This window comes from Ceratotherium simum, chromosome 8, assembly GCF_057802395.1.
Source record: "Ceratotherium simum simum isolate JZ-2026a chromosome 8, ASM5780239v1, whole genome shotgun sequence".
Lineage (NCBI taxonomy): Eukaryota > Metazoa > Chordata > Mammalia > Perissodactyla > Rhinocerotidae > Ceratotherium > Ceratotherium simum.
Window position 1 is genome coordinate 55,698,297 of NC_141907.1, and position 27,715 is coordinate 55,726,011.

Genomic DNA, 27,715 nt, shown 5'->3' on the forward strand with positions numbered 1-27,715 from the left:
CTACTTTCTCTTTTTCTTCTTTCCTGTCTTACCAAACTTCCAGCAACAAAACAGGCAACATTTTGTGACCAGAAATATAATGGTTGCCACACACGCTAGCAGGAACCCAATCACATCCAAAGAACGGTACTGGTACCAGGTGAGATTGTGGGAGGCTGGCCGCAGGTGTTTGGCTCCTTTGTGGCGCATCACAAACTCAACCCAGAAGACTGCTCGGTCCAGGGGCTTCAGAGGCTGATCATGGTGAATTCTTGATAACTTCATAGCATTCTCTTTATAGCTAAAGAGATTGGACACATAGAAAGCAACTTGTAAAAATCATTGAGAACGTATACCTAAAACCATGTTATGTTATTAAAAGTATACTACATAATTATAAAATAAATGTGTCATAGGTGATATCACCAAGAGCACAGAATTCATAGACAGTTCATTTCCTCATGAGAAATTTCTAGATGTGATGGCCTATCAGCTGGAATTTGTTGGATATTTTGTAGTCTAAGTAATACTTGCAGGTAGGGGAGAAAAATAATTTCTATTTGGAAACAGCATTTTAAAAGTTCAGAAATAAGAACGTAGGCTATGTAGGTTGAGAATACAGAATTTCGTTCTCATTTGCTAAGTATGGTATTAGGAACAAGATAGCAACAGGAAGTACCATTGAGAGGCAGATCTATGATAACGAGATCTGGCTCTTCTCCCCACAGGGTTTGGTCTGGAGTGTTAGTGTTAACAAAAAGCTAGTCTTCAACGTAGCAGTCAATGGTGTCTATCTATGATCTTCCTGGCTCTGACATTTCAGATCAAACCAAAATCTTAATGTGATCCTATGGGCAAAAAGTAGGGCCTGAGAGTGAATAGATTCTGGAAACTTTGCTTCAAGTTACAGAGGGATGCAAGTGCCAGTGGTGAGAAGGGACAAGGGCAGTAGCCAGATCACTAACCCTTCTAACTTCACTCGTGGAACAAAACATCAGGCCAGAGTTTTGGCTTTAGGTTTTGCAGGGCTGACCTAGAAGAAAGATTTCCTTGATTTGTGAAGGAGGTGAAGGAGGGAGGTTATTCTTCCACACTGAAGTGCAATCATCATTTGAGGAGAATATAGAACATTAAATTGTACAAAATAGTGGAATAATATGTAGAAAGTTCTGAGGAAGAGAATTGTGAGCCGAAAAAATTATACATAGCCCTGTTACTCTTTGCTTTTGAAAAAACGAGGCAAGCTTTTCTTAATGTGCAAGAATTTAAGGAATGACTAACTCTGGATATATCTCAGGGAAACAAGGAAACAACAATAGAAGCTCCAAGACACATAAACAAATATTTGTCAGAGAACAAATTAATAAAAACAAAAAACCTTGGGAATAGAAAGACTGAAGAAAAACATGAATGACATCATTAAATCCATATAAATATCAAACTAACGTTAAACAGTGCTGGAAATTGTGATCATAGACAAGATGTATTTGTGGTAAGCCTTATCAATGTTATAATAATACATCAAACAAAACTTAAGATGTGAAGTTTAAGAGACAAGGATGAGAGGTTGAGAAGTGACTTTAGTGAGAAGTCATTCTATATTGAACAAAAGGAAACATTTAAAAAATAATTGTTCTAATCTCCAATGTCAATATTGTTAATGGATTTATATGTAATTTATAGCAGTGATTTATCTATTAAAGAAAATTTATCCAATGCCTGGTAATTCTATTATTTGATTATAGTTTTATCATAGTTTCTTTCTTTCCCTGAATATATTTATTTGATTTATTTGAAATAAGATAACAAAATTAATGTAATCATTTATTTTTGAGAATTGGTTTGTTTATTTATGATCACAGTTATGTTTATTTGAAATGAAATAGAATTACCAAGCAACATCAAAATGAGGGATTTTTTTCAACTTTACTGAGATATAATTGAAATATAACAAAGTGTAAGTTTAAGGTATAAAATGTGTAGATTTGATACACTTACATATTGCAATATGATTACCACTGTAGCATTATCTAATATCTCCATCGCATCACATAATTATCATTTCTTTTTTGTGGGAAGAACATTTAGGATCTACTCATTAGCAACTTTCAAGTATGTAATACAGTATTATTAACTATAATCACCATGCTTTACAAAGATCCCTAGAACTTACTCATCTCATACCTCTAAGTACCCTTTTGATGAATATCTCTCCACTCCCTGAACCTCTAGCTTCTGGTAACCATCAGTGTCAATTCTGTTTCTGTGAGTTTGCCTTTTCAGACTACGCATGTACATGATATCATGAAGTATTTGTCTTTCTCTGCCTGGCGTATTTCACTTAACATAATGCCATTAAGGTCATCCATGTTGTCACAAATGTCAGGATTTCCTTCTTTCACGTGGTTGAATAATGTTCCATTTTATAAAAATACCATGTCTTCTTTATCCATTCATCCATTGACAGACACCTATGTTATATCCATAACTTGGCTATTGTGAATAATGCTGCAATGAACATGGGAGTGCAGATATCTGCTCCATATCCTGTTGTCACTTCCTTTGGATATATACCCAGAAGTGGGATTGCTGAATTGTATAGTAGTTTTATTTTTAATTTTTTGAGGAAACTCCATACTGTTTTCCATAATGGCTATACCAATTTACATTCCCAGCAAAAGTGAGTATGTGTTCCCTATTTTCCACATCCTCACAAGCATTTGTTATACCTTGTCTTTTCATGGCAGTCGTTTTAACAAGTGGGATGTTATATTTCATTGTGGTTTTGATTGCATTTCCGGATAATTAGTAGTGTCGAGCCCCTTTTCACATATCGCTTGGCCATTTGTATGTCTTCTTTGGAAAAATGCGTCTTCAGTATTCCTGCTCATTTTTGAATCTACTTCGATTTTTGTCTGTTTTACTATTGAGTTATATGAGTTCTTTATATATTTTGAATATTAACCCCTTAACAGATACGTAATTTGCAAACATTTTGTCCCATTCCATAGGTTGCCTTTCATTTTGGTGATCATTTATTTTGCTGTACAGAAGATTTTTGATTTTTGTTTTTGTTCCTTGTGCTGATGGTGTCATATCCAAAAAATCATTGCCAAGGCTCATGTCAAGGAGCTTTTCCTCTTTGTTTTCTTCTAGGAGTTTTATGGTTTCAGGTCTGACATTTAAGTCTTTAATCCATTTCCAATTAATTTTTGTGAGTGGTGTAAGACAGAGATACAGTTTCATTCTCCTGCATGTGATATCCAATTTTCCCAGCACCATTTATTGAGGAGACTATTCTTTTGCCATTGAATATTCTTGGCTACCTTATCAAAATTGGTTGACCATATATATAAGAGTTTACTTCTGGGCCCTCAATTCTGTTCATTGGCCTCTGTGTCTTTTTTTTGCCGGTACCATACTTTTTTTTTATTGCTATAGCCTTGTAGTATAGATTGAAATCAAGAAATGTGATGCTTCCAGCTCTGTTCTTTCTCCCGACTTCTTTGGCTATTTGGAGTCTTTTGTGGATCCATATAAATTTATGTTTGTTTTTTTCTATTGCTGTGCCCCAAATGGCTTGAGAATCTGGTCACTCAACCCGCTCTTCCTTTCCTGGTGAGGCCCTCTTTCTAGCTGGGAAGTTCCCTCTTGGCACTGAGCAGTGCTGGCTTGGGGATGGAATGATGCAAGCGAAATGAAGCTGTTTTCCTTCTTTTCTTGGGCGACTGTTCTCAGTTTTTTTTGGTTCATTGTGTTGCTAAAAGTTCTTGAGTAGATTCTAGAGCTTTCCCGGGGCTGATTTTGTTCATCGATAGCTATCCAATTATTGGTCTTTCTCAGGGGACAGAGAGGCTGGGTGTTCTATGTCACCATTTGGACCTCTCAATTTTACTTTATTTTATTTCTCTTGTTTTAGATTAAAATATAGCAATATAGAATATTTTTTATTAAAAAGTAGCATCATCCAATTTTTATAGAATTATTTCTATCTTTTCCTTTTTTATTTATAAATTAGCAAAAGGAAATATCTGAAGTAATATTTCTCTACTGGTAATTGGTTATAGTTGTATGAGGATAGTCAAGTGATTTTTAATTTTTGTTTCTCTATTTTTTTGTTATATTGAATAAAGTCGTTATAACAGTAATATCTGCAAGTTAAGAAATAAACAATAATTATTATTAATAATTATTTGTGTCTCTTTAACAATACCTTACTTATTCAAATAAATGTAGTGTTTCTTTGAGGTTGTAGTTGATTACCCATTAACAGTAGGTGAATCAAAAAGTCACCATTGAATACGAGAAGTATAAGACAATTGTCTTGATATTCACTATGTGCTGGTAATTATTTAAAAGTAATAAATTTAAAATGAATGAAATAATTTATTTCTTTAAAAATATTAGATGCTTCCTAATAAAGGATATACTCACGAAGGGTTGTTAATAACTGTCTTCAAAGCATTAAGCAGATCAGAACTCGACATTGTATGCAAGTCTACTTCAACAGCTGCCCCTTTGGCCTTCATACGAGCAACATTATCAAACTGATCAGCAAATAGGGGAATTCCTACCACAGGGACCCCATGGTAAATAGCTTCATAGATCCCATTGGTTCCACAGTGAGTGATAAAAGTTCTGGTTTTGAGATGACCTAAAACAGGAAAAATATATATGATTATTCTACGTTGTGAGTGTTTCAGAAACAGAAAATCATGACACTTGTACAAACCATGTATTCAACTAGGAAGCATCTTCTATACAACTCTGCACTATTTGGCCAGAATTTATAGATTTATAAAATCCTATAAAATCTAATGAAATTAGTAAATAGTTATTCTGGCAATTAAGTCATTCCATAAACCTCTCAGAATGTTTCTGTGGAGTTTAAATGATGGAGAGTACTTGTCAGGTGGACAAGTTGTTGGGGTAAGGAACACGTTAATAAAAACAAATGGAGGGACTGAAGAAATGAAACTCTTGTGTAGATAGGGAAGAGGAAGTAGGATGTGTAGGTTTTCAGTGGGAGAATGTTGGCATACCAGGCTTGAAAGATAGACTTGGGCAAGTTCCCGAAGTACTCTATTTAGGAAAATGGGATTTTACCCTTTGTTTTATAGTAATATGAAGCCATTTATTATATTAGAAATGATGAATAGAATTATCAGGTTTTTATTTTGAAATAGTTATAGTGGGAAAGAAAGAAGAGAAGTGGGAGGAAATGGATACAGAGACTCAGGAGGTGCTGCAATATTCTACGCCAAAGTTAATGAGAGCCTGATCTAAAGACATGTTAACTCTGATTCTGAGGAGGGAGAGAATGCATCATAAATGGGAGAATTATAAATTCCATATTAATGTTAGAGCTTGACAAAGATTTGCTCCTTGACCAAATTCTAGTCAGGCTCCTCTGAAATATATTCTCAACTGGGCCCTGATTTTTGGGCTTCTGTGTTTGTCTCTTCATTGTCTAATTGTAGCAAGAATACTACTAAGTCAGTTTAGCTAGACTCTCCAAGCCTCAACCTCTTATCATGCTTTATATCTGATCAATTTCTTCATCCTCCACCATCCCCTAGTTTATGTTTGATCACAGTGGCCTGCCTTCAGCAATAATCCAATCAAGTCTGCTTAGCCAGTCTCCCTTTTCCCATGAGATTTTCTCTTAGTAATTGTCCATCCAGTAACACCACTCTATTTTGCTCCTTGGCTATAAAATCTCTAATTTTCCTTGTTCTATTCAGAGTTGAGTGCAATCTCTCTGCCTCACTGCAAAAGTCCACTGCAGTAGGACCTATACTATTATGGTCTTGAATAAAGTGTGCCTTACATTCTTTAACATGTGTCAGAATAATTTTTTCTTTAACAAGCTCCAGAAGAAATGTAAAGAAGACATTAAGGGATTTTTTTGCTTGTTTTGAAAACAAATTTGTTGGATTTACTTGTTATTGAGTATCTTCATTCAACTTTGTTTAGTTTTGCTTCTTTTTGGTCTTACCAAGAAGATCATTCTGTGGAATCCATTCATATAGCCGTGTATTGGGTCCTAATGTATCTGGTTTCTTTCCTGTGTATCTCCATAGAACCTGTTAATATAATGCCTTTATTCTATCAGAAGATTTTCAGAATCACATGATTCAGTTACTTAGAATTAATCTACTTCAAAGCCTCCCTGTAACAGATTAGCAAACTGAGGCCCTAATGATTAAGTAATGGATGTTTTTAAAGCATTGAAACTATAAGTATGTTTTCAAATGCTTGCAATAATCCTAACAGATAGGCTATCATCATTAGGAAAATTCTCATTTAGTAGATAAAGACAAAAAAAGACAATCTGCATCTGAAATAATTATATATTGGTGTTACTAGGCCACTCTGGTAAAGGGAATTGTTAAAATGGAGTGTTCAGAAGTAAAGGGAAGGGATGTTACTTACAATCACTTTAAGAATTTGTTAGTGTTTTAAACTTTTGTTACATATTAGGCAGTAATGTAGAAGCAAGCATTATATATATATACATATATATTTTGTGTGTGTGTGAGGAAGATTAGCCCTGAGCTAACATCCATTGCCAGCCCTCATCTTTTTGCTGAGGAAGATTGGTCCTGGGCTAATATCCATGCCCATCTTCCTCTACTTTATATGGGATGCTGCCACAGCACGGCTTGAGGAGCGGTGTGTCAGTCCACACCCAGGATCCGAACCTGCGAACCCTGAGCTGCTGAAGCAGAGTGTTCAAACTTAACCACTACACCAACTGGCTGGCCCTTATCATTTTCTATTTTTTAATCACAGTAAAATATACATAATTATTATTTATCATTTTAATCTGTTTTAGGTATACAATCCAGTGCCATTAAATATATCCAGTGTTGTGTAACCATCGGCACTATCTACCCTCAAACATTTTCATCATCCCAAACATTAACTCTCTATCATTAAACAATAACTCCCTATTCCCTTACTCACAAGTTCTTGGTAACCTCTATTCTACTTTCTGTCTCTGTGAATTTGACTACTCCAGTTACCTCATATAGGTGAAATCATGCAGTATTTGTCTTGCTGTGACTGGCTTATTTCACTTAGCATGGTGTCCTCAAGGTTCACCCATGTTGTAATGTATTAGAATTTCCTTCCTTTTAAATATTGAATAATATTCCATTGTGTGTACATACTACATTTTGTTTATCCTTTCATATTAGCTACAGTGAATGATGCTTCTATGACCATTGTGTACAAAAATCTATTCAAGTTCCTGCTTTCAATTCTTTTGGATAGATAGCTAAGATTGGAGTTATCGTGTCATATGGTAGTTCTATGTTTAACTTTTTGAGGAACCCCAAAACTGTTTCCCACAGTGGCTGCATCATTTTCCACTCCTACCAGCAATGCAAAAGAGTTCCAATTTCTCCATATCCTACTGACACTTGTGATTTTCCATTTTTTGATAATAATCATCCTAATGAGTGGAGTGGTAGCTCATTGTGCTTTTCATTTGCATTTTCCTCCTGATTAATGATGTTTAGTATGTTTCTGTGTACTTATTGACCATTTGTATATCTTCTTTGGAGAAGTGTCTATGCAACTTCTTGCTCATTTTTGAATTGAGATTTGATGTTTTTGTTGAGTTATAAGGGTTCTTTATGTATTGTGGACATTAATCTATTCTCAGAGACATGATTTGTAAATATTTTTCCCAATCTGTAGGCATTGCAGTTTGCTTTTATAATAGTATCTTTCAATGCACAAAAGTTCTTCATTTGATGAAGTCCAATTTATCTATTTTTTCTTTTGTCATCTGTGCTTTTGGTGTCATTATCAGTGAAATCATGGCCAAATCTATGTGAGAAAGATTTTCTCCAATATTTTCTTGGAAAGTTTAATAATTTTACTCCTAATATTTCATTCTATGACCCATTTTGAGTAAATTTTTGTAGATAGTGTGAAGTAAGGGTCCAATTTCATTTATTTGCATGTGGCTATCAAGATTTTACCAACACTGTTAAAGAGAATTTCCTTTCTTGATTGAATGGTCTTAAACCTTGTTGAAAATCAGTTTGCCAGATATGTGGTTAATTGGGTTAATTTCTGACTCTGTCTTCTATTCCATTAGTTTATATGTCTGTTCTTCTGCCAGTACCATACTGTTTAATTTACTGTAGCTTTACAGTAAATTTCAAAGTTGCAAAAGGTGAGTCCTCTAACTTTCTTCTATTTCAAGATTTATTTGTCTTTTTGTGGCTCCTGCAGTTCCACAAGAAGTTGAGGATTGGATTTTCTATTTCTAAAAAAATGGCTGTTGGAATTTTGATAGCCATTGCATTGAGTCTGTAGATTCCTTTGGATAGTGTTGAGATCTTTGATTTTGGTATTTAAGTGGTTGCTAACCTATTCCAGTAAAGATCTACTATTTTTCTGATTTTGCCTACCTATTTTTCTCCCTGCTTCAAGCTTTGTATTCCCTTTCTTTTCTTTTTTTCAGGCATGAGGGCTTTCTTGAGTATTTCTTGTAGTGGGGGTCTCGTGGCCATGAACTCCCTTAGCTTTTGTTTATCTGGGAAAGTTATTATTTCTCCATCATATTTGAAGGAAATTTTTGCTGGATAGAGTATTCTTGGCTGAAACTTTTTGTCTTTCAATATTTTGAATATATCATTCCAGTCTCTCCTAGCCTGTAAAGTTTCTGTTGAGAAATCTGCTGAGAGCCTGATGGGAGTTCCTTTGTACGTATTTTTTGTTTTTGTCTAGCTGCCCTTAATATTGTTTCTTTGTCATTGACTTTGGCCAGCCTTACCACTACATGTCGTTGAGTGGGCCTTTGCCTGTTCACTATTCAGGTGACCTCTTGGCTTCACTTACTGGTATTTCCTGCTCCTTCCCCAGATTTAGGAAGTTCTCAGCTTTTATTTCCTTTAATAGGCTCTCTGTTCCTCTTTCCCTCTCTTCTCCCTCAGGAATACCTATAATTCTTACATTACATTTCCTAATTGAGTCAGATATTTCTCAGATACTTTCTTCATTTCTTTTTAGTCTTGTTTCTCTCTCCTCCTCCATCTGGACCATAGTTGTATTCCTATCCTCTATAATGCTAATTCTTTCCTCTATATTGTCAGCTCTGTTCTTTAAAGATTCCAGATTCTCCTTTATCTCCTTCATTGTGTTCTTCATCTCCAAGGTACTGATTGGTTTTTCTTTATGATTTCAATCTCTTTTGTGAAGAAACTCCTAATCTCATTGAATTGTTTGTCTGTGTTGTCTTGTATTTCGTTGAGTTTTTTATGATAGCTATTTTGAAATCTCTGTTGTTTAGGTTATGGATTTCTGTGTCTTCAGGGTTGGTTTCTGGGTGCTTGTCATTTTCCTTCTGGTCTGGTAATTTCATGTGCCTTTGAATTGTGGTTCCTGTATTGGCTTTGTTTTTCCTCATCCTGGAAATATCTGGTTGCAATTTCCACCTGCTGCCACCATGTGGGGGTTAAGGGCTGTGTAATCTGAGCCCCCTGCGCTCTGCCCCGGCTGTTCACTGCAATCTGCTGGCTGCTTAGTCTTGTCTGGTTGGCTGAGCTGCAGTGTCCGGCATGCAGGGAGAAGGGGCTCTCTCTTTTGCCTGCTGGCTCCCTGGCGTGGGAGGCTTCTCTCACGGCCCTCATTATCCACTCTCCTGGGGTGCTCAGATGTTGATGGCACCCCTGTAGCAGTTCTGAGTCCTCTTTGTGGGAGTTTCCCACTGGCTGAGAGAGTCCGAAGAGCTACGGTTTCCACACAGAGGGCCGCCCCTCCTCCCCTCTCTGGAAGCTGGCGGACCAGGATCGCTGATCTGATAGGGAGGGAGAGGGGTTCTCTTTACCTCTCCCCACTTCCTCCTGGGGCCCAACACGTTCCTATCTCAGATGTGAGGTAGTGTGGATCTTTCCCATCTAGCTTTTCACGGTCTAGGAGTCCATTGTTGGTCTGTGACTATTCATTTTGTTGTATCTTATCAGGGGAAGAGTTTACGGGAAAGCTCACTCCACCATGATGCTGACGTCACTCTGATAGTGTTGAGATCTTAACCACGTTAAGTCTTCCTATCTACAAACATAGGATAACTGTCCTTTATTTAGGCCTTCTTTAATTTCTTTTAGTAATAATGTTTTGTAGTTTTCAGCGTACAAATATTTCACCCCTTGGTTTGATTTATTCTTAAGCATTTAATTCATTTAGTTCCTCTTGTAAATGGAATTTCTTTCTTACTTTCATGTTCAGTTAGATCATTGATGGTATATAAACACATATGGTTTTTGTGTGTTGATCTGGTATCCTGCAACTTTGTGGAATTTGGTTATTACTTCTAGAAGCTTTTTTATGATTTTTGGAGATTTTCTATTTATAGGATCATGTCATCTGCTAATAGAAATAGTTTTACCTTTTCTTTTCCAATTTGGACACCCTTTCTGCATTTCTCTCATATCATACCCTAGGCTAGACCTTCTGATACAATGTTTAGTAGCAGCAGTAAAAGCAAGTATCCTTGTGTTGTTCCTTATCTTAGGGGAAAGCTTTCAGTTTTCACCATTAGGAAGGACATTAGCTGTGGGTTTTCCAAAAATATTCTTTATCATATTGAGAAATTTTCCCTCTATTCCTAGTTTTCTGAGAGTTTTTATCATGAAAGAATATTAGATTTTTTCAGATTCATTTTTCGTGTGAAAATTGAAATGATCATGTGGTTTTATTTCCCTTTCTATTAATCTAATGTATTACATTGATTTACTATGTTGATCCACCCTTGATTTCCTGAGATAAATTCCATTTTATCATGGTGAATACTCCTTTAAATATTCTGTTGGATTTGATTTGCTAATATATATACAATTTTTTTACATCCATATTTACAAGGGATCTTGGTCTGTAATTTTATTTTCTTGTGATGTCCTTATCTGGCTTCTGTATCAGGGTAAATCTAGCTTCATAGAACCATTTATGAGGTGTTCCCTCCTCTGCAAATTATTGGAAGATTTAGAAAAGAATTAGTTTAACTCTTTACTTCTTCTTTAAATATTTGACACAATTTACTAGTGAAGGTATCTGCTCCAGAACTTTTCTTTTTGAGAGGTTTGTGATTAATAATTCAGTCTCAATTTATTATGTTAAAATGTTCTATTTCTTCTTCAATCAGTTTAAACAACATGTGTGTTTCAAGGAATTTATCTATTTCTTTGATATTGTCTAATTTGTTGGAGTTCAGTTGTTCATAATACCCTCCTTATAATCTTTTTTATCTCATGTAAAGTCTGTAGTGTTCTCCCCATGTTCATTTCTGATTTTAGTTATTTGCATCTTCTTCTTTTTTCTGTTTGCCAGTTTAGTTAAGGTTTTGATAATTTTGTTGATCTTTTCAAACAACCAACTTTTGGTTTCACTAATTTTCTCTATTGTTTTTCTATTCTCTGTCTTATTTTACTTTTCACTAGTCTTCATTATATCTTTCCTTCCACTAGCTTTGGATTTAGTTTGCCTTCTTCTTCTAATTCTTTAAGGTATAAAATTAGGTTGTAGTTTTTAGATCTTTCTTCTTTTTCAATATAGGCATTTACAGCTGTAAATTTCCCTCTCAGATTTCTTTCTCTGCATCTCATAAGTTTCGGTGTGTTGTGTTTTCATTCATTTTAAAGTAGTTTTTAATTTTCCCTGTGACTTATTCTTTGACTCTTTGGTTAACTTCAATAGAATACAAAAAACTCTACACATTCATAGCTTCATCTTTCTTTCTGTTAACATTGTCACAAATTACATATTTGTACATTGTGTTCCTAATAACATAGATTAATAAAAGTTTTTGTATTTTTTTCTTTTAAATCATTGAGAAAGTAAAAGAGTGGAGTTACATCCAAAAATGCAATAATACTAGCTTTTATAATTGCCTTTGCAATTACCTTTACTGCAGATCTTTTGTTCTTCATATGGTTTTTGTATTACTGTCTAGCAGACTTTTATTTGAACTTGAAAAACTCCCTATTGCATTTCTTACAGGACAGCTATACCGGTAATAATCGCCCCCAACTTTTTTTTATCTAACAATCTCTTAATTTATACTTCATTTTTTAAGACAATTTCGCCTGATGTAAAATTCTCAGTTGACAATTTTTCCTTTCTGTTCTTTGAGAATATCAACCCGCTGTCTTTTGGACTCAGTGTTTCTGAGGAGAAATTGGCTGATCATCTTATTGAAGATCATTTATGTGACAAGTTATTTCTCTTTTGTTGCTTTCATGTTTCTTTCATTGTCTTTGCCTTTAAACAGCTTGATTATAATGTGTCTTGGTGTGGGTCCCTGACTTTATCTACTTGAAGTTTGTTAATCTTGGATTTCTAGATTTATGTCTTTCATTAAATTTCATGTGTTTTCGGCCATTAATACTTAAAATATTATTTTGTCCCATTTCTGTTTCTGGAACTATCACAATGTGTATGTTCCTCCACTTGATGTCTCACAAGTCCCTTAGGTTTTGTTCACTTTTCTTCATTTATTTTTCTTCCTATTGCTCTGATTCAATAATTTCAATCTTCATTTCTTCAAGTTTACCAGTTCTTTCTTCTGTCTGTTCATATCTATTTTTCAACCCCTCAGATGAATTTTTCATTTCGGTTATTATACATCTCAAATCCAGGTTTCTTTTGGTTCTCATTACAATTTCTTCTTCATTATTAGTATTTTCATTTTGTTGCTATATTATGCCTTCTATTTTCCAATGTCTTCCTTTACTTCTTTGAACATCTTTAAGTCAATTATTTTACAGTTTTTTTCTAGTAATTCCAATATGTAAACTTCCTCTGGGATAGTTTCTCTGAATTTATTTTGGTCCTTTGTGTGAGGCATATTTTCATGTATCTTTGCAAGCCTTGTGATTTGGGTAGAGAACTGGACATTAGATTCTCATAGTGTATTAACTCTAGAAATAAGATTCTCCCCTCTCCCTGTGGTTTCATTTTTTTTTTTTTTTTTTGTGATTGTTGAAGGGTGTCTCTTTCCCAGGAATCACAAATCATTTACTATATTACTCAAAATTTTAACTGTTTAAATAAAAGAATCATTATTGAGGAGTACTTTAGGAATCTAAGATGACAGTTCCATGCTCAACCAGGACCTGGTCCAGAACTATTAATTATAAGGACCCAAAGGAACTTGTGAATTGAGGCTATGTTTCTGAATAACTTTTCCTGTACTCTCTGTCCTGTTAGTGGTAACTTGAATGTCTGCTTCAGATTTAAAAAATGTAACAAGAACAACAAAACGAGCTTAGATTACATGGAAGCCTTAAAATCTAGCCATAAAGACAAAAGATTGCTTAAGATCAGTGAATGGTTTAGTTTTAGTCCATTATTTAAAGAAAGCACTGGAATTTGTTTTCCTGATAGTAATGCCAGTTTTAAAGCAAGATAGCAGTCAAATGTTTTTAGCTACCCTCTTATAACATTTAATACTTTTACTTTAAGGCTCAGTTAAATTGACAATAACAATATCAATAGTTTTTTCTATATTATTGAAATTCACTTTTAAGGAGACCTTCACAGGTTTTAAAAATAGCTAACTTCAAAATATAAGATTATCTGACCTTCTGTGGAATCTGGGCAAGGGCTGATGCAATCATGTTAGACTTTTCTTCTGTGAGGTTTTGGACCATTGATCCCAGAGTAAACACCACAACTCCATCTTTTCCAGAGCTCTGGACAAATTCTTCTAACTCCTGTAAAGAAAATAGTCTTCGTAATATGAAAATCTAGAGTTACGAGAATAAAATAGTCACACACTTTTATGAATGTGTCCAAATTATTAAAACAGGTCTGCCTTTTCATATGTTAACAATTTTAGAATTTGAAATATGACCTGAAATCACTGGTAATTAGGTAAATTAAAAATGATTTAAATTGGAGGTTTACATCCCACATGTTCTAAACATTTTTAAGTTGTGTGTGTATCTGCTTGTATTTACAAATTATTGACTACTTATTATTTTCTGCCCTGTGCTGAGCTCTCTACCTGTATCATTTAACTTAAATATATGGTGAACTTAAGAGATATGTATATATTGGCAGATGAGATACTTGCCTCAGAGAGAGTAAGTACCTTGTTCAAGGCTACACAGCATTAGGTGGCAAAGCCGAATTTCAAAGTGAAGCTTGTTGATTGTAAAGCCAATGACAATATTCCATACTCTCTACTGCCTTCCAACTCTCTTCACGATGCTCCAGATGAGGATCACTTGACTCCTACTTTAAGATAAATAGCTCCAGTACTTCACTTCATATTTAGCCTTGGAGACTGAGAAGATTACTGTTAACATTTATGCTGAATCAGTTAGTATAATGACATGTCAATGGTCTGTTTACTTTTTTTCTGTTTTTTAAATTTAAATTTTCTTTTATTTTGGTTCCATTTGTTTCATATATAAGATTCCACAAACACATTTAGGTATGAGGTAGCCATATAACTTACTGACCAAATAAGTAATGCAGAAATACCTATACTGCATACGCTGCAGATAACAGTGATATTGTTGAAATATACGGCTTTGCATTCAAAATAAAAATAGCATATTTAATCATGTTGAACTAAAAAGAAATCTTTTCTTCCTATGTTTAGGTCCTAACCAAACTAAGCCAGGCAAATAGGACAGGAAAAAATTGTTTGAGGATTGAAAGGAGACTACTTAAATTTTATTATACATACATAATAATATTGGGGAAACAAAAATAAGCAATATATAAAATATTATAAATTATGGTCAGATTCATGATCACTACACAAAAATCAATAGTATTTTTTCACAACAGCAATAACCAACCTGAAAGTTTAAAATGATCATCATTCACCCTAGTAATTAAAAACATAAACTGTTTAAGATTATCGATACATGCACTTTTATTGAAAAATGTTTCAAATTCTGGTAAATGACATAAAGACCTTAATAGGTAGAGAGATATATTGTTTGCTTTAATCAGTGTCCTCCAGAGAAACAGAACCAAGAGGATGTGTGTGTATCTATCTATCTATCTATCCATCTATCTATGTACCTATATATCTATCTACAGAGAGAGATTTATTTTAAGGAATTGGCTCATGTGATTATGGAGCCAGGCAAGAGCAAAGTCTGCAGGCTGGAGATCCAGAGAAGAGCCAATATAGTTCAAGTCTCAAGGCCATCTGCTGGCAGAACATTATTTTGCTTGGGAGAGGTCATTCTTTTGTTCTATTCAGACCTTCAACTGATTGAGTGAGGCTCACCCACATAATGGAAAGCCATTTGCTTTACTCAAAGTCCACTATTTAATGTTAGTCTCATCCAAAAACACCCTTGCAAAAACATCCAGAAAATGTTTGACTAAATATCTGGGTACCTGGCCCAAGCAAGTTGACACATAAAATTAACCATCTCACTGTGGATATAGATGAATTGACTTAATATGTAAACCTATCAATCTTTTTAAATTAATTTTCAATTATGGCACAATTTCCTTAAGAAATTGGCAAATATTTTTAAATTTATATAGAATACCTTTTCATAAATGATAAATGAACTTTAAAAAAAGAAAGGTATCACTGGGAATTTCTTAAACCAGATAATAATACCTAATAAAATATGAATACTACTAAGCTACTAACAGACAAACTGAACAATAGAATAAAGTAGTGAGACAGACAAAAAACCATTAGTATGTAAAAGCCTGCTACATATAAAAGTGATATCACAAGTCCTGAGATAACCAGTGAGAAAAATTCACACTGAATAGATCATTTACTATTAGGTGGTGCTATAAATATATGTTCACTACTTTGACAAAAAAGGGAGGTGAATCTTTACCTCACACTATACATTCATATAAAATCAAAATTGGTTAACTGAATCCATATTAAAGTAAAATATTATAATTGTAAATAATATATAAAATAATATATTCATAATCTTAGAAATGAGAAAAATGTTTTAAATGAGACTTTGAAAAGTACAAACCATAAGATAAAAGAGGATGGATTTGATTATATCAAATTTAGTAATTTATATTTAAAAAAGGAGGTCAGGGGCAATATTAACAGATAAATAAATTCATAGAAGAAGATATTTGCAATGACTAAAAGAAGGATTAATACTTTGATGTTCTAGATTAAGGAAAGAATTTGTATCAATTGGCAAAATATAAATAAATAAGAGATAGATTATCCAAAAGAAAAATGTACCAAGTATATAAGTATAAGAGAGATAAAATCAGAATACCTGGTAAGTTTCTGGAAAGATATTCAACTTTGCTATTCATTAAGGTTATCAAAGAAATGCAACAATATGATACCACTTTACCTTTATGAAACTGACACATATTAGAAAATAGAATACTATCAAGGGCTAGATATGATGTGGAAGATGGGACCACTCAAGCACTCATGAAACTATACATTTGTACAGATATTCAGTGAAATTAAATGCACAATGAAATTAAGTATGCATGTACCCCATGACCCTACAATCCCACTATTGGGTATATATCTCAAATATATGCATAGGTCCATAAGCAATATGTTTGAAATTTTTCTTCACAATATTCTTTGTTGTAGGTTAGAGATGGAGACACCTAACTGTCCTTTATGGAAAATAAATGAATAAAAGGTGGTAAGTACATACACCAAAATTCTCAGAAAGAATGATATATATTTACAAATAGAAACTTGGATATATATTCTAAAAAAACACAGTAATAAAAGAAAGATAATGTGAATTATAACATAACATCATTTATATAATTAAACTCAAATCAATGCTATCTACTGCTCAAAGATCCACAGTTATCTGTGCAAATTGGAATGAAAGAATAAATATTACATGCACTTGACTAGGTGTCTACTGGCTATGGGGTAATGGAAGAGAAGAGGATAAAGAAAAAATGAAGGAAAATAAATCAAAAGGAGTATCTGCTATGGGCTGATTAGGGAATTGCATGAGTTTAGAGTATGATTAACACTTTCTGTGGACCTGAGGTTCAAACAAAGCAAATAAAAACAAAACATAGTTCCGTAATTCCACAAACATACTGTTTTAGCATTCAAAACCAAATTGACATTTTTTACCATGTTGTAGTGGGAGGGAAATTTTTCCCTCCTCTTCCCCACCTTTTCCTATGTCTTCCTTAGAAAGAAGAGATGAAAGTCTGTTTGAGTCTTACTTCAAACCCTGATTGGGTCCCATTTTAGAGGAGAACATTTTACTGAGTGTGATAAGAACACATAGAAATGGGTGAGGGTGGCTCTTTCTCTACTTCCTCTGTAGATGGGGTCAAACGTTTATGAAGAAAAGAATCTGTTTCAAAGACAGGCCTTGTATATTGTTTTCTTCTTTTCATGTTTAAACTGATGTCATTACTTTGGCTTAGCTGCCCAATTATTGATAAGGTTTTGACTCAAGGGAAGATGAAGCTATGTAAAGCTGAGTCTAATAAAATGATCCAACTAATTTACTGCATAGTGATTAACTCATGAACACAGTTTTAAAAAAAGGGCTTCCCCTTATTTATAATGTGCCATTGTACGTACACTACCTCAAAAACAGCACGCAAATATGGTTAGTGTTTGTGGAACGATTCAAGTTTTACCAGGTTCTGCCATCATGTTTCTGTGTATTAGAGCCTCGAACTTCATGATTACTTTACTTTTCACCCTCACTATGGGTTACTTTGCACATTCACATTGGCTCTTGTATTTGTATGTAACATGTAGATTTAGTGTCCTTATTATGCTTTTAATATTAGGATTATTATGGAAAATCCTGAAATACCTAAATTCTAATACCAAAATTTAATATGAATTACTCAAAAAATTAAATGTTAGGAAAATACTTGCTATATTAAAGAATCTTTACCGCCGTCATAGACTTAGGAATCCATTTTTTCATGAGCACGAGAGCATGTGCATTATTTGAATGCAGAGATTGTGATTGTGCTTTTGTCATGTCCCCAAGGCCCTTCTGTGCTCTGGTGGGAGGACACAGGGGAAGTAAGATTTCACTAGAAATACTTTAAAGCTCTGACACTTTCTGGGTATTCTTTTTTTTATTTTTGTGAGGAAGATCTGTCCTGAGCTAACATCTGCCAATCCTCCTCTTTTTGCTGAGGAAGACTGGCCCTGGGCTAACATCCATGCCCATTTTCCTATACTTTATATGGGATGCTGCCACAGCATGGCTTGCCAAGCGGTGCGTCGGTGCCCACCCGGGATCTGAACCGGCGAACCCCAGGCCACCGCAGCAGAGTGCTAACTGCTTGCACCACCGGGCCGCCCCTGGGTATTTGTAAAGGTCATACAAAAAACATTAGATAGATCCTTAGTGCTACACTGTTGGTAAAATAAATAAATACATGAATACACACCAAGATATAATACATACATGTGTGTGTTATTGGATCAAAAATAAGGCAATAGGAGGGTTCTGAATATATTTGAATTATTAAGATATAGCAAATATGCATATAAGTAAATCTCACACTATCCCAACAGTTGACTTCTATGCTTTTAGAAGTGAAGCTTTACAGTGCACGGCTGTTTTGCCAAAAAATAAGAAATAATATGAAGAAGGCTCAGAGTATTTAAGTGACTACTTTCTGAGCACAAGCAATGATTTAGAACAATATAGAATGGATATCCAGTATTATTTAACTTGTCAAAATTATATTAATATATTCATATAACAAGAAGAAGTAAAAAGTTCTGTTAACGTGGTTTAAAAATTCACTGATATTTTCAGCCTCTTCAATGAGTATTTTATATACGTCCTGGTCTTACCTGAAACTTGGATCTTGCCCTATTATCCTTTAAGTACACTTTCCTCATTTTACCCTACCTGCATAAGGGTCCAGACAGAGGCTTGATTTGTGTCCTCCCCTCTTCTGACTGCATTTCCAATCATTTCCTTTTCTATGCTTTTAAAAATATCTTCATCCTTATGTGTTTCATCTGTACTACCAACTACCCATGCTCACTATGCCAGCTGTCATACTTTCAGGAACACCCCTGTTCACAGATGCCTTTGGCATCTGGCTCATAGTCTTCTGTATCCCAAGTGCTCTTTTGTTTTGTTCTGCTGAGGAAGATTCACCCTGAGTTAACATCTGTGCCAATCATCTTCCTCTGTGTTATGTGTTGGTCACCAACACAGCATGGCGGCCAACTAGTAATGTAGTTCCATGCCCAGGAAACAAACCCGGGCCGACAAAGCCGAGCACGCCTAACTTAACTGCTACCTTATGGGGCCGTCCCACCAAGTTCTGTTTTTACCCCAGGTGACTTAGCCAATACTAAACCAAGTCTTCTTATTCCTTGACGTCCTTAATTTAAAACTACTGCTTATTGAAAAGGGAAAACTATGGAGGGAGTGAAAAAAAAACAGTGATTTCCAGGGATTTAGGAGCAGGGAGGGATGAATAAGTGGAGCACAGGGGATTTTTAGGGCTGAGAAACTATTCTGTATGATACTATAAGGGTGGATACATGTCATTATACATTTATAAAAATCTATAGAACGTACAAGACAAAGAGTCAACCTAATGTGAACTATGGACTTTGGTTGATATTGATGTGTAAATGCTGGCACATTGATTGTCACAAAAGTGCCACTATTGATGGTGGAGGAAGCTGCATGTGGGAGAGGGACAGGAGATAGATGGAAACTCTCTGTTCTTTATGTTCAAATTTTCTGGGAATGTAAATGGATCTAAGAAAAGTCTACTAATTAAAAAATTAAAAACACTACATGGACCTGTCCCCTGAAATTAAGACACTGTATTCAGTAGCTGCTTACTAGACATTGCATTGGCGCCTCAAATTCAGCACACCATACAGAAACACAACATTTTCCCTCACAATTGTTGCTCACCTTACTAAACGCCAATATTCTCCACTAAATTGCCCACACAAAGAAACAAATAAATGAAAGACATACAAAGAAACAAAAAGCCAAAGATTCATTCTTGAACTCTCTCCCTTAACCTCCACCTCCAGCCTATCACCAAATACTATTGACTTTCTTTGTAAATACTTCTTAAATCTCTCCTCTTCCACTCAAATCACTATCATAGTGATGATATGAGTTTGGATCTCTATAATCTCTTGCGGGAACTTTACAACTGTACCTTAGCTCATTTCCCTGCTTTAAACCTTGGTTCATTCCAAAAAATTCAATAGCAAAGGTTTCTGAAAATGTAAGCTGTATCGCGTTATTGCTTTAAAATTATGCATTACTCCTTCACTGACCTTAAATTTGAAGTAAAGAATATTTAGTATTGTTTATTTGTTTTTCATAACCTGTCCCCCAATTATCTCTCTAGTCTAATTTGTCCGCTCTATTCAAACCAAACAGTTCATCATTATTGCATTTCTGCCAGATTTTTTGGATAGGTCGTCATATCTCTATTTGATCTATTTTCAAAATACTATAATTTCCCCACTATTGTCCATTCCTAAGATGAGGTGATGCTAGATAATACGCAACTACAAAATCTCAGTGGCTTAAAACAACAGATTATTTCTTTCTCATGCCATATATGAATCTATTGAGCTGCAGTTGGTACATATAGTCTTTAATCCAGAACTCAGGTGGACAGAGTAGCCAATATTTGGAATGCAGCCTGTTGACATATCAAGGGAAAAGAGAATTCTGGAGTGTCTGGATTTGACAATTAAGTGTGGCCTGGAAGTGATCCATGACACTTTAGCTCATAGTTATTGCCCAGAGTGTACTTTATGCTTCCATTAAACTCCAGTCTGAGAATTTCATTCCTATCAAATATCTGGCATACCTGATGAACATCAATAAGGAATACCATGAAAATGTTAAAATATACGTATGGCAGTATAATAATCTAAGAAGATAATGTCCATTAATTCCTGTGTCCATGTTTTCAGTTTGAGGGTCAAGCATTATAAATACTAGACTAGTAATCATTCCAAAAGACAAATACTCGAACAAGCAAAAATAAGGACATTTAATTACCTTAGGTAGGGGCTTTGCAGGCTTGCAATGTAGTCCTCCAACAAATTCAAAATTAGGTAAGTAAGGGTAAGGAAATTCAAAATCCCAGGAAGTTCGAATCAGCCACATTTCAGCTTTCCCCATAATCTCACAAAATGTGGTAGGTTTTCCTGAATAAAAATGAAGGATAATAGAGGGAAAACAAACATATGTTAAGTGGGAAATGTTGTACCATTCAATTTTCTAAGAAAAATCCATAAAGAATCAATATTGGGCACCTGCAACCCATGTGAAATCAATAGGCCTCCCCCCACCTGGAATATATAATAGTGAGATTATGAATAACCAAACAAGGATATACATCTAGAACAAGGCCAAAAGCCTGCTGAAAATAGAGTCTTTCTGCCTGAGCTAAGCGTGAACCCAGGTCCATGTACAGAATTGGCAAGTATTCCCAGCAGGAACAAGAAACTCAGGCAGTGATCCTCGGCTCACTATGGTAGAGTGTCTCCTCTTCTGGAATTCCAATTTATCTCATCCTTGCTGTTCCAAAAGCCTTTGGATATCTTTGAAAGATGACTTTTGCAATTTATTCATCTTTTTCTAGTGTTTTCAAGTGTGTTGCCATAACTAGCTACATCCTACCAGGAAGGGAACTCTTTTAATAAATTTTTGAAAGTGATTATCTCCTTTTCTATACAAAAGGAAAGTTCCTGTTTCACAAGACAGTCCTCTTTGGTGAAGACATGGCATCAGCATAATAATCTAGTGGCAAAATATTTGCTATTCTGTCGTAATTATGCGGCAAACAGTACAAAAGGGTACTTTTCAACTGAAGTAGCAGCCGTTAGATGTTAACAGAGGAAGAACTCATATTAGTGACTCTGAATTAAATTGTTTTTCCTTCATTTGGAGCCAGAGCTTCATTTCTAAATTCTATTCAGTTATTGTGGTATAAGGAAGCTTACCCAGAGGTTTGGTGTCCTTTTGAAATATATATTTAGTGTTACTGAGATGAGGAAATTGTAATTACTATATGGTTTTCACCATATGGCTTTTTTGAATATTCTCTTTGATGTTCTAAGTGCACTAAAGTTTTGATCAGAAAGTAAGAGGGATTTTGAACTGACCAGGACAATCTATCCATATTTGAGATCACAAGCAAATATCAATACTTTATGGGTTTGAGTCTGATAACAACAATGACATTCAAAATTCAGTTTTATATTCAATACTTTCCCCATTATGGTGTCCTACTGGTGTCAGCCATGGGTATAATCTTATTTTCTTTGTGTGATGCTTCACTCCCTCACCACTTTTATGATGGTTTTATTAGGATGTAATTTATATACCATACAAGTCTTCCTTTTAAATACACAATTGAGTAGTTTTTAGCATATTCATAAAGTTGTGCAACCATCACCACTATTTAATTTTTGAAAATTTTCATTATCCCCAGAAGAAATCCTATATCCGTTGGCAATCATTCTCCATTTCTCCCTCTTTCCAGCCCCTGACAACCAATAATCTAATTTCTTTTTCTATTTGCCTATTCCAGAATAATCTTATTTCATTTTGTATAAATGAAATCATACAATATGTAGTCTTATGTGCTAATTTCTTTCACTTTGCATAATGTTTTCAAGGTTCATCCATGTTGTAATATCTATCAGCGCTTCCTTACTTTTTATTGCTGAGTAATATTTCTTTGTGTGGATATACTTCATTGTATTTATCCATTCATCAATTGATGGTATTTTGGGTTGTTTCAATTTTTGGCTACAATGAATAATATTCCTATAAGCATTCATATATATGAATATTTGTGTGGACATATGCTTTCATTTATCTTGAATATATATCTAGGAGTAGAATTGCAGAGTCATATGGTCGATTCACTGTCTTTTATAACAAGATAAAACCTTTTTCCTGTGAAGGCCTTACTCCTTAAATAATAATCTAGTGTGCTGAACGCATCTTATTGAAATGAAGACCATATGGTATAAGAGGAGTGAAAAATAAAGGATAGGATTAAGAAGATTATTAGAAAAGATTCCAAATTTGAAAATCAAAAGAAACTACAGCATGCCCTTTTGATATGATGCTGGGGCACTGTTACACAATGAATGAAGGATTATTTAATTCTTTAGGAAAATGTGCCCATGTTTTACTTTGATTTTTATTATTGGTTTACCGTGGGATTTTGAGTCCAGATACAGTGATGTTAAATGTTAGCTTACATATTTCAGTCTGGTAGAAAATTTCATGCCCCAAGTTACAATTTTATTATCCTATTGGACATTAACCAGTTTTGTGTCTAACCTAGTAATATTATCTTAACATTCCTTATTTTCCTCAAAATGTTTATAAATCGTTCCTAAAAATATTTTTGGACCAGATTTGCCATCTTACTGATTTCCTCCTCAATGATTTGAATATATCAATGATATATTCACTTAATAATTCTGAGACTTATGAGTAATATTTCTAAAAATTTTAAAAATATACTTAGAATACATTATAAAATGAAGATCCTAAATTCTGAATAACCAAATGGCAATCTATAGTTAATATCACTATTAAATTTATGAGAGTCAAAAATCTTTTTCTTCTAATTACCAAGTCTTCATTCTTCTTTCTCAAATTATTGATATATTCCCAAAATGAATATTCTAGAGTGCCAGGAGTTAGGAAAGAAGCAGAGACAGAGTCATATCCTATCACTAATGCTTCACTGTGTAAGAGGTTCCGAAACTGAGCACCAAACTGCTGGAATCAGAAGTAAATAAACAATTTTGATCCAGCAGTAGATCGGTCACTGCCATCTTTTCTCAGTTTTGCCTTTTGCTGCTTGAACTCTGACCGTGGATAAGTGATGGGTGCAGCAGTCTCTGCCCTCACTTTTTTTAGGGTCAAGTCTAGAAGAAATAAGCACCTGCTTCTCTCAAAATGCCCAGAAAAATTCTCAATGCAATGTGCTGGTCTTGCTTAGGTTGTATGTCTTCCAGAAGATGTGGGATATTCCTGGGGACCATATTTCATGAGAAGCACTCATATCTTTTGTGAGTTGGTGAGGAAATAATTTCTAAGAGAAAATTTAGAACAGATACCAGAAAAAAGGAAAAGGATGCTGTTTTATAAAATAAGAGATCAAAACTACAAAGGATAATTTTAATTTTTTAAGGACTAAACTTAAACTTTAGTAATGAAAAGGTATTACAGATACTTCTGTTAAAATCAGTAACAGATAAAACAAGCCTAAAATTCATGTGGAACCACAAAAGACTCTGAACAGCCAAAGCAATCTTGAGAAAGAAGAACAAATCAGGAATCGTCACATTTCCTGATTTCAAGCTATATTATAAACATATAGTAATCAAAATCATATGGTACTGGAATAAAAACAGACACATAGACCGATGGAACAGAATCAAGAGCCCCAAAATAAATCCATATATATACAATCAACTAATAATTCACAAGGGACCAAAGGATACTCAATGGAAGGAACACAGCCACTTCAGTAAACAGTACAGAGAAAATTGGATATTCACAGGCAAAAGAATGAAACTAGACCCCAATCTCCCTCTACTCACAAAAATTAACTCAAAAGAGATTAACTTTAAGACCTGAAATTGTTGTTAAACTCCTAGAAGAAAACATAGGGAAAAAGGTTCTTGACATCAGTTTGACAATAATTTTTGGGATATGATGCCTAAAGCATAAAAAGCAAAATTAAAAACAAACAAGTGGGACTACATCAAACTAAAAATCTTCTGCATAAAATAAATGATCAACAAAACTAAAAGACAACCTAATAAATGTGAGTAATTATTCGCAAACCATATATCTAAGAAAGGGTTAATATCGAAAAATTATAAGAAATGCATACAAATCATTAGCAAAAACCCAAATAATCCAATTAAAAAATGAGCAAAAGACCTGAATAGATATTTATCCAAAGATAGTCAAATGGCTAACAAGTACATGAAAAGATGCTGAACATTACAAATCATCAGGGAAGAGACAGCCAAAAGCACAATGAGATATCACCTCACACCTGTTAGGATGGCTATCATCAAAAAGACAAGAGATAACAAATGATGGCAAGAATGTGGAGAAAAAGGAACCCTTATGCGCTGTTGGTGGGAATGTAAATTGGTGCAGAAAACAGTATGGAGGTTCCTCAAAAAATTAAAAATAGAACTACCATAGGATCCAGCAATTCCTCTTCTGGGTATATCTACGAAGAAAAGGAATTCACTCTCCCAAAGAAATGTCTGCACTCCCATGTTCAATGCAGCATTATTTACAATAGCCAAGACAAGGAAACAACCTCAGTGTACATCGATGGATGAACGGATAAAGAAAATATGGTTATATATACAATGGAATATTAGTCAGCCATGAGAAAAAAGGAAATCCTGCAATTTGCCTCAATATGCATGAACCTTGAGGGAATTATGGTAAGTGCAGTAAGTCAGATAGAGAAAGACAAATACTGTATGATATCACTTCTATGTGGAATCTACAAAAAACCAAAACCAAAAAACGAAGTGATAGATACAGAGAGTAGATTGGTGGTTTCCAGATGCAGGGGTTAGAGGGTGAGTACAATAAGTGAAGTTGTTCAAACAATACAAACTAAAATAAGTAAGTCCTGGGGATGTATTGTACAGCATGGTGACTATAATTAATAATACCATATTGTCTATGTGAAAGTTGCTAAGAAAGTTGATCTGAAAGTTCTCATCTCAAGAAAAAGTAATTTGTAACTATGTGTGGTGATGGATGTTAACTAAACTTTTTGTGGTGATCATTTCACAATATATGCAAATATCAAATCACTATGCTGTATACCTGAAATTAATGTAATGTTATATGTCAATTTTATCAGAAAAAACTCGCTAAATAATGTAAGCAAGGTACGGCTTCCTGAAAGACAACTAATATCTTAGACAAAATCATTCTTAAGACAATTATAAGAACATTTTTTTAAATAAAAATATCGATTATGCAAAAAGAAAAAAGAAAGGGTAAATGGACTTGCTGAAATAGAGAGAAACATTGTGCTCAGGGTCAAAGCTCACTAGTTGAACGTCCAGTACATTTTTGAATAGAACAACAACAACAAAATAGTGAGTTGATAAGTCAAAAAATCTGGAAGCATGGTCCTTCAGAGAAAAACGATTCATTTTTTCCTCGTTGGGAGACAAGGACAGATGAAACCAAGATATATTTATTTATTTTTTAGTTTTGTGCTCACCACATGACAAGCCCTGCAGCCAAACAACTAACCCTAGATAGGATGCAAACAGAAAGCCTAAGAAATAGCAAGTTAATCAGAAAGAAAACAGGGTGTATAAAAGAAGAAGTAAACAAGAGAGAAATAATCCAAAGTTTTGAAAATCAAACATATTGTTAGATGTGGATAACCCAGATATTCAAAAAAATTAGTAGCAGCAAGTAGGATTTTTGTATAAATATAAAGAATATTCCTTCTCTGATATGTTTTAAGTGCTCAATCATCTAAGACAAACAAAAGAATCTTTTTTTTTTTTCACTTAAAATAGCTAAGCTACTGTTTAAAAGGTTTAGCTACTCTAAGACCCACAGGAGCTTAGGTCCTCAATTAAAATTACCTTTGTAAAGTTTTTGTACACTCATAAAATTATTTACCTTTTACATATGAGATAATAATCCTGATTACATGCAAATTTCTCTTACCTAATACTTTGCTATAATACTCATCCCATTCCGGAAATAGAAAATATACATGCATCACATCACTCGTTATGTACAATAACCAATTCTCCAGCCTCTGTACAAAAGTCATATTGTCTGTCAGTCCTGATGTGCTGCCAGGAACAAAAGACGGATGAGTGGGAAGCCCACCACACAGTCTCTCAAAGACATTCCCATAAGAAAACCGAAAAGAGTATATAAATGGAATATTGAGAAGCTCAGCCAACAGTTCCCCACAAAAGCTTAAAGGATCAGCGATGCAGATATCAAACTTAGCTGCCTGTAGCCTGCTCAGTAACTCCTTATTTGTGATAGCACTGTCACATACTCTTTTTAGTATCCTGAAAAACATTTTGTTCATTTCTGTCAGTTTTACTTGCGCGTCCCACCATGAAAGTTTAGGCAGTTCAAAAATAATTGTATGGAGATCGGCATTGAGCTCTTCCACGAGAGTTTCTTTAGTTACTGAAAGTTGAAGGATCTCTACATTAAAGGGAATCTTGGTATGATCAATCGTAAGGCTAGGTGAAGGTACCAGGATGGTTATTTCGTGCCCACGAAGATGTATTTCTTCTAGAATAACTTCTAAATTAATCCAATGACTAAAATCCGTGGGCCATACAAGTACTTTCCCAGCCCTTCCAGAGTCGAAGAAGCACAGATGCAGCATGAAGAGGACACAGAAGCCTTTCACAGTCTTCATGATCAGCTCCTCTTCCATCTAAACCTGGGCTTAAACCACATGCATGAAGTTCACAGTCCACAGATCTTTTCCTTGACCGTCTCAACCAATTAATACTAGGTTGGGCTGAACTTTGAATAGCAGACTTTGTATTATTGACTAAAATCAAATGCAGCTGTTTGATAAAGAAAAGGTCAATAAAGTCAATAAAATGACTTAGGAAGATAATCGTCAAAATCAGAGTTTCAAAACTTCTTTTGGAGGATGTGATAAAAGAGGCTAAAAGGTAAATACAAAGTTAAAATAATTTCTAAATGAT

The 27,715-nt window shown here is 34.4% G+C and overlaps 1 protein-coding gene across 1 annotated transcript; it reads right to left on the reverse strand.

Annotated features, from left to right (window-relative positions):
• On the reverse strand, positions 1-27,417 carry LOC101406347 (UDP-glucuronosyltransferase 2C1-like). Its single transcript, XM_004419130.3, has 6 exons — positions 26,697-27,417; positions 20,991-21,139; positions 13,575-13,706; positions 5,978-6,065; positions 4,414-4,633; positions 1-280 (listed from the first exon to the last, which is right to left on the reverse strand). Exons 1-6 carry the CDS (start codon positions 27,415-27,417, stop codon positions 1-3), a joined length of 1,590 nt encoding a protein of 529 aa, XP_004419187.1.
• Positions 27,418-27,715: the final 298 nt, after the last annotated feature.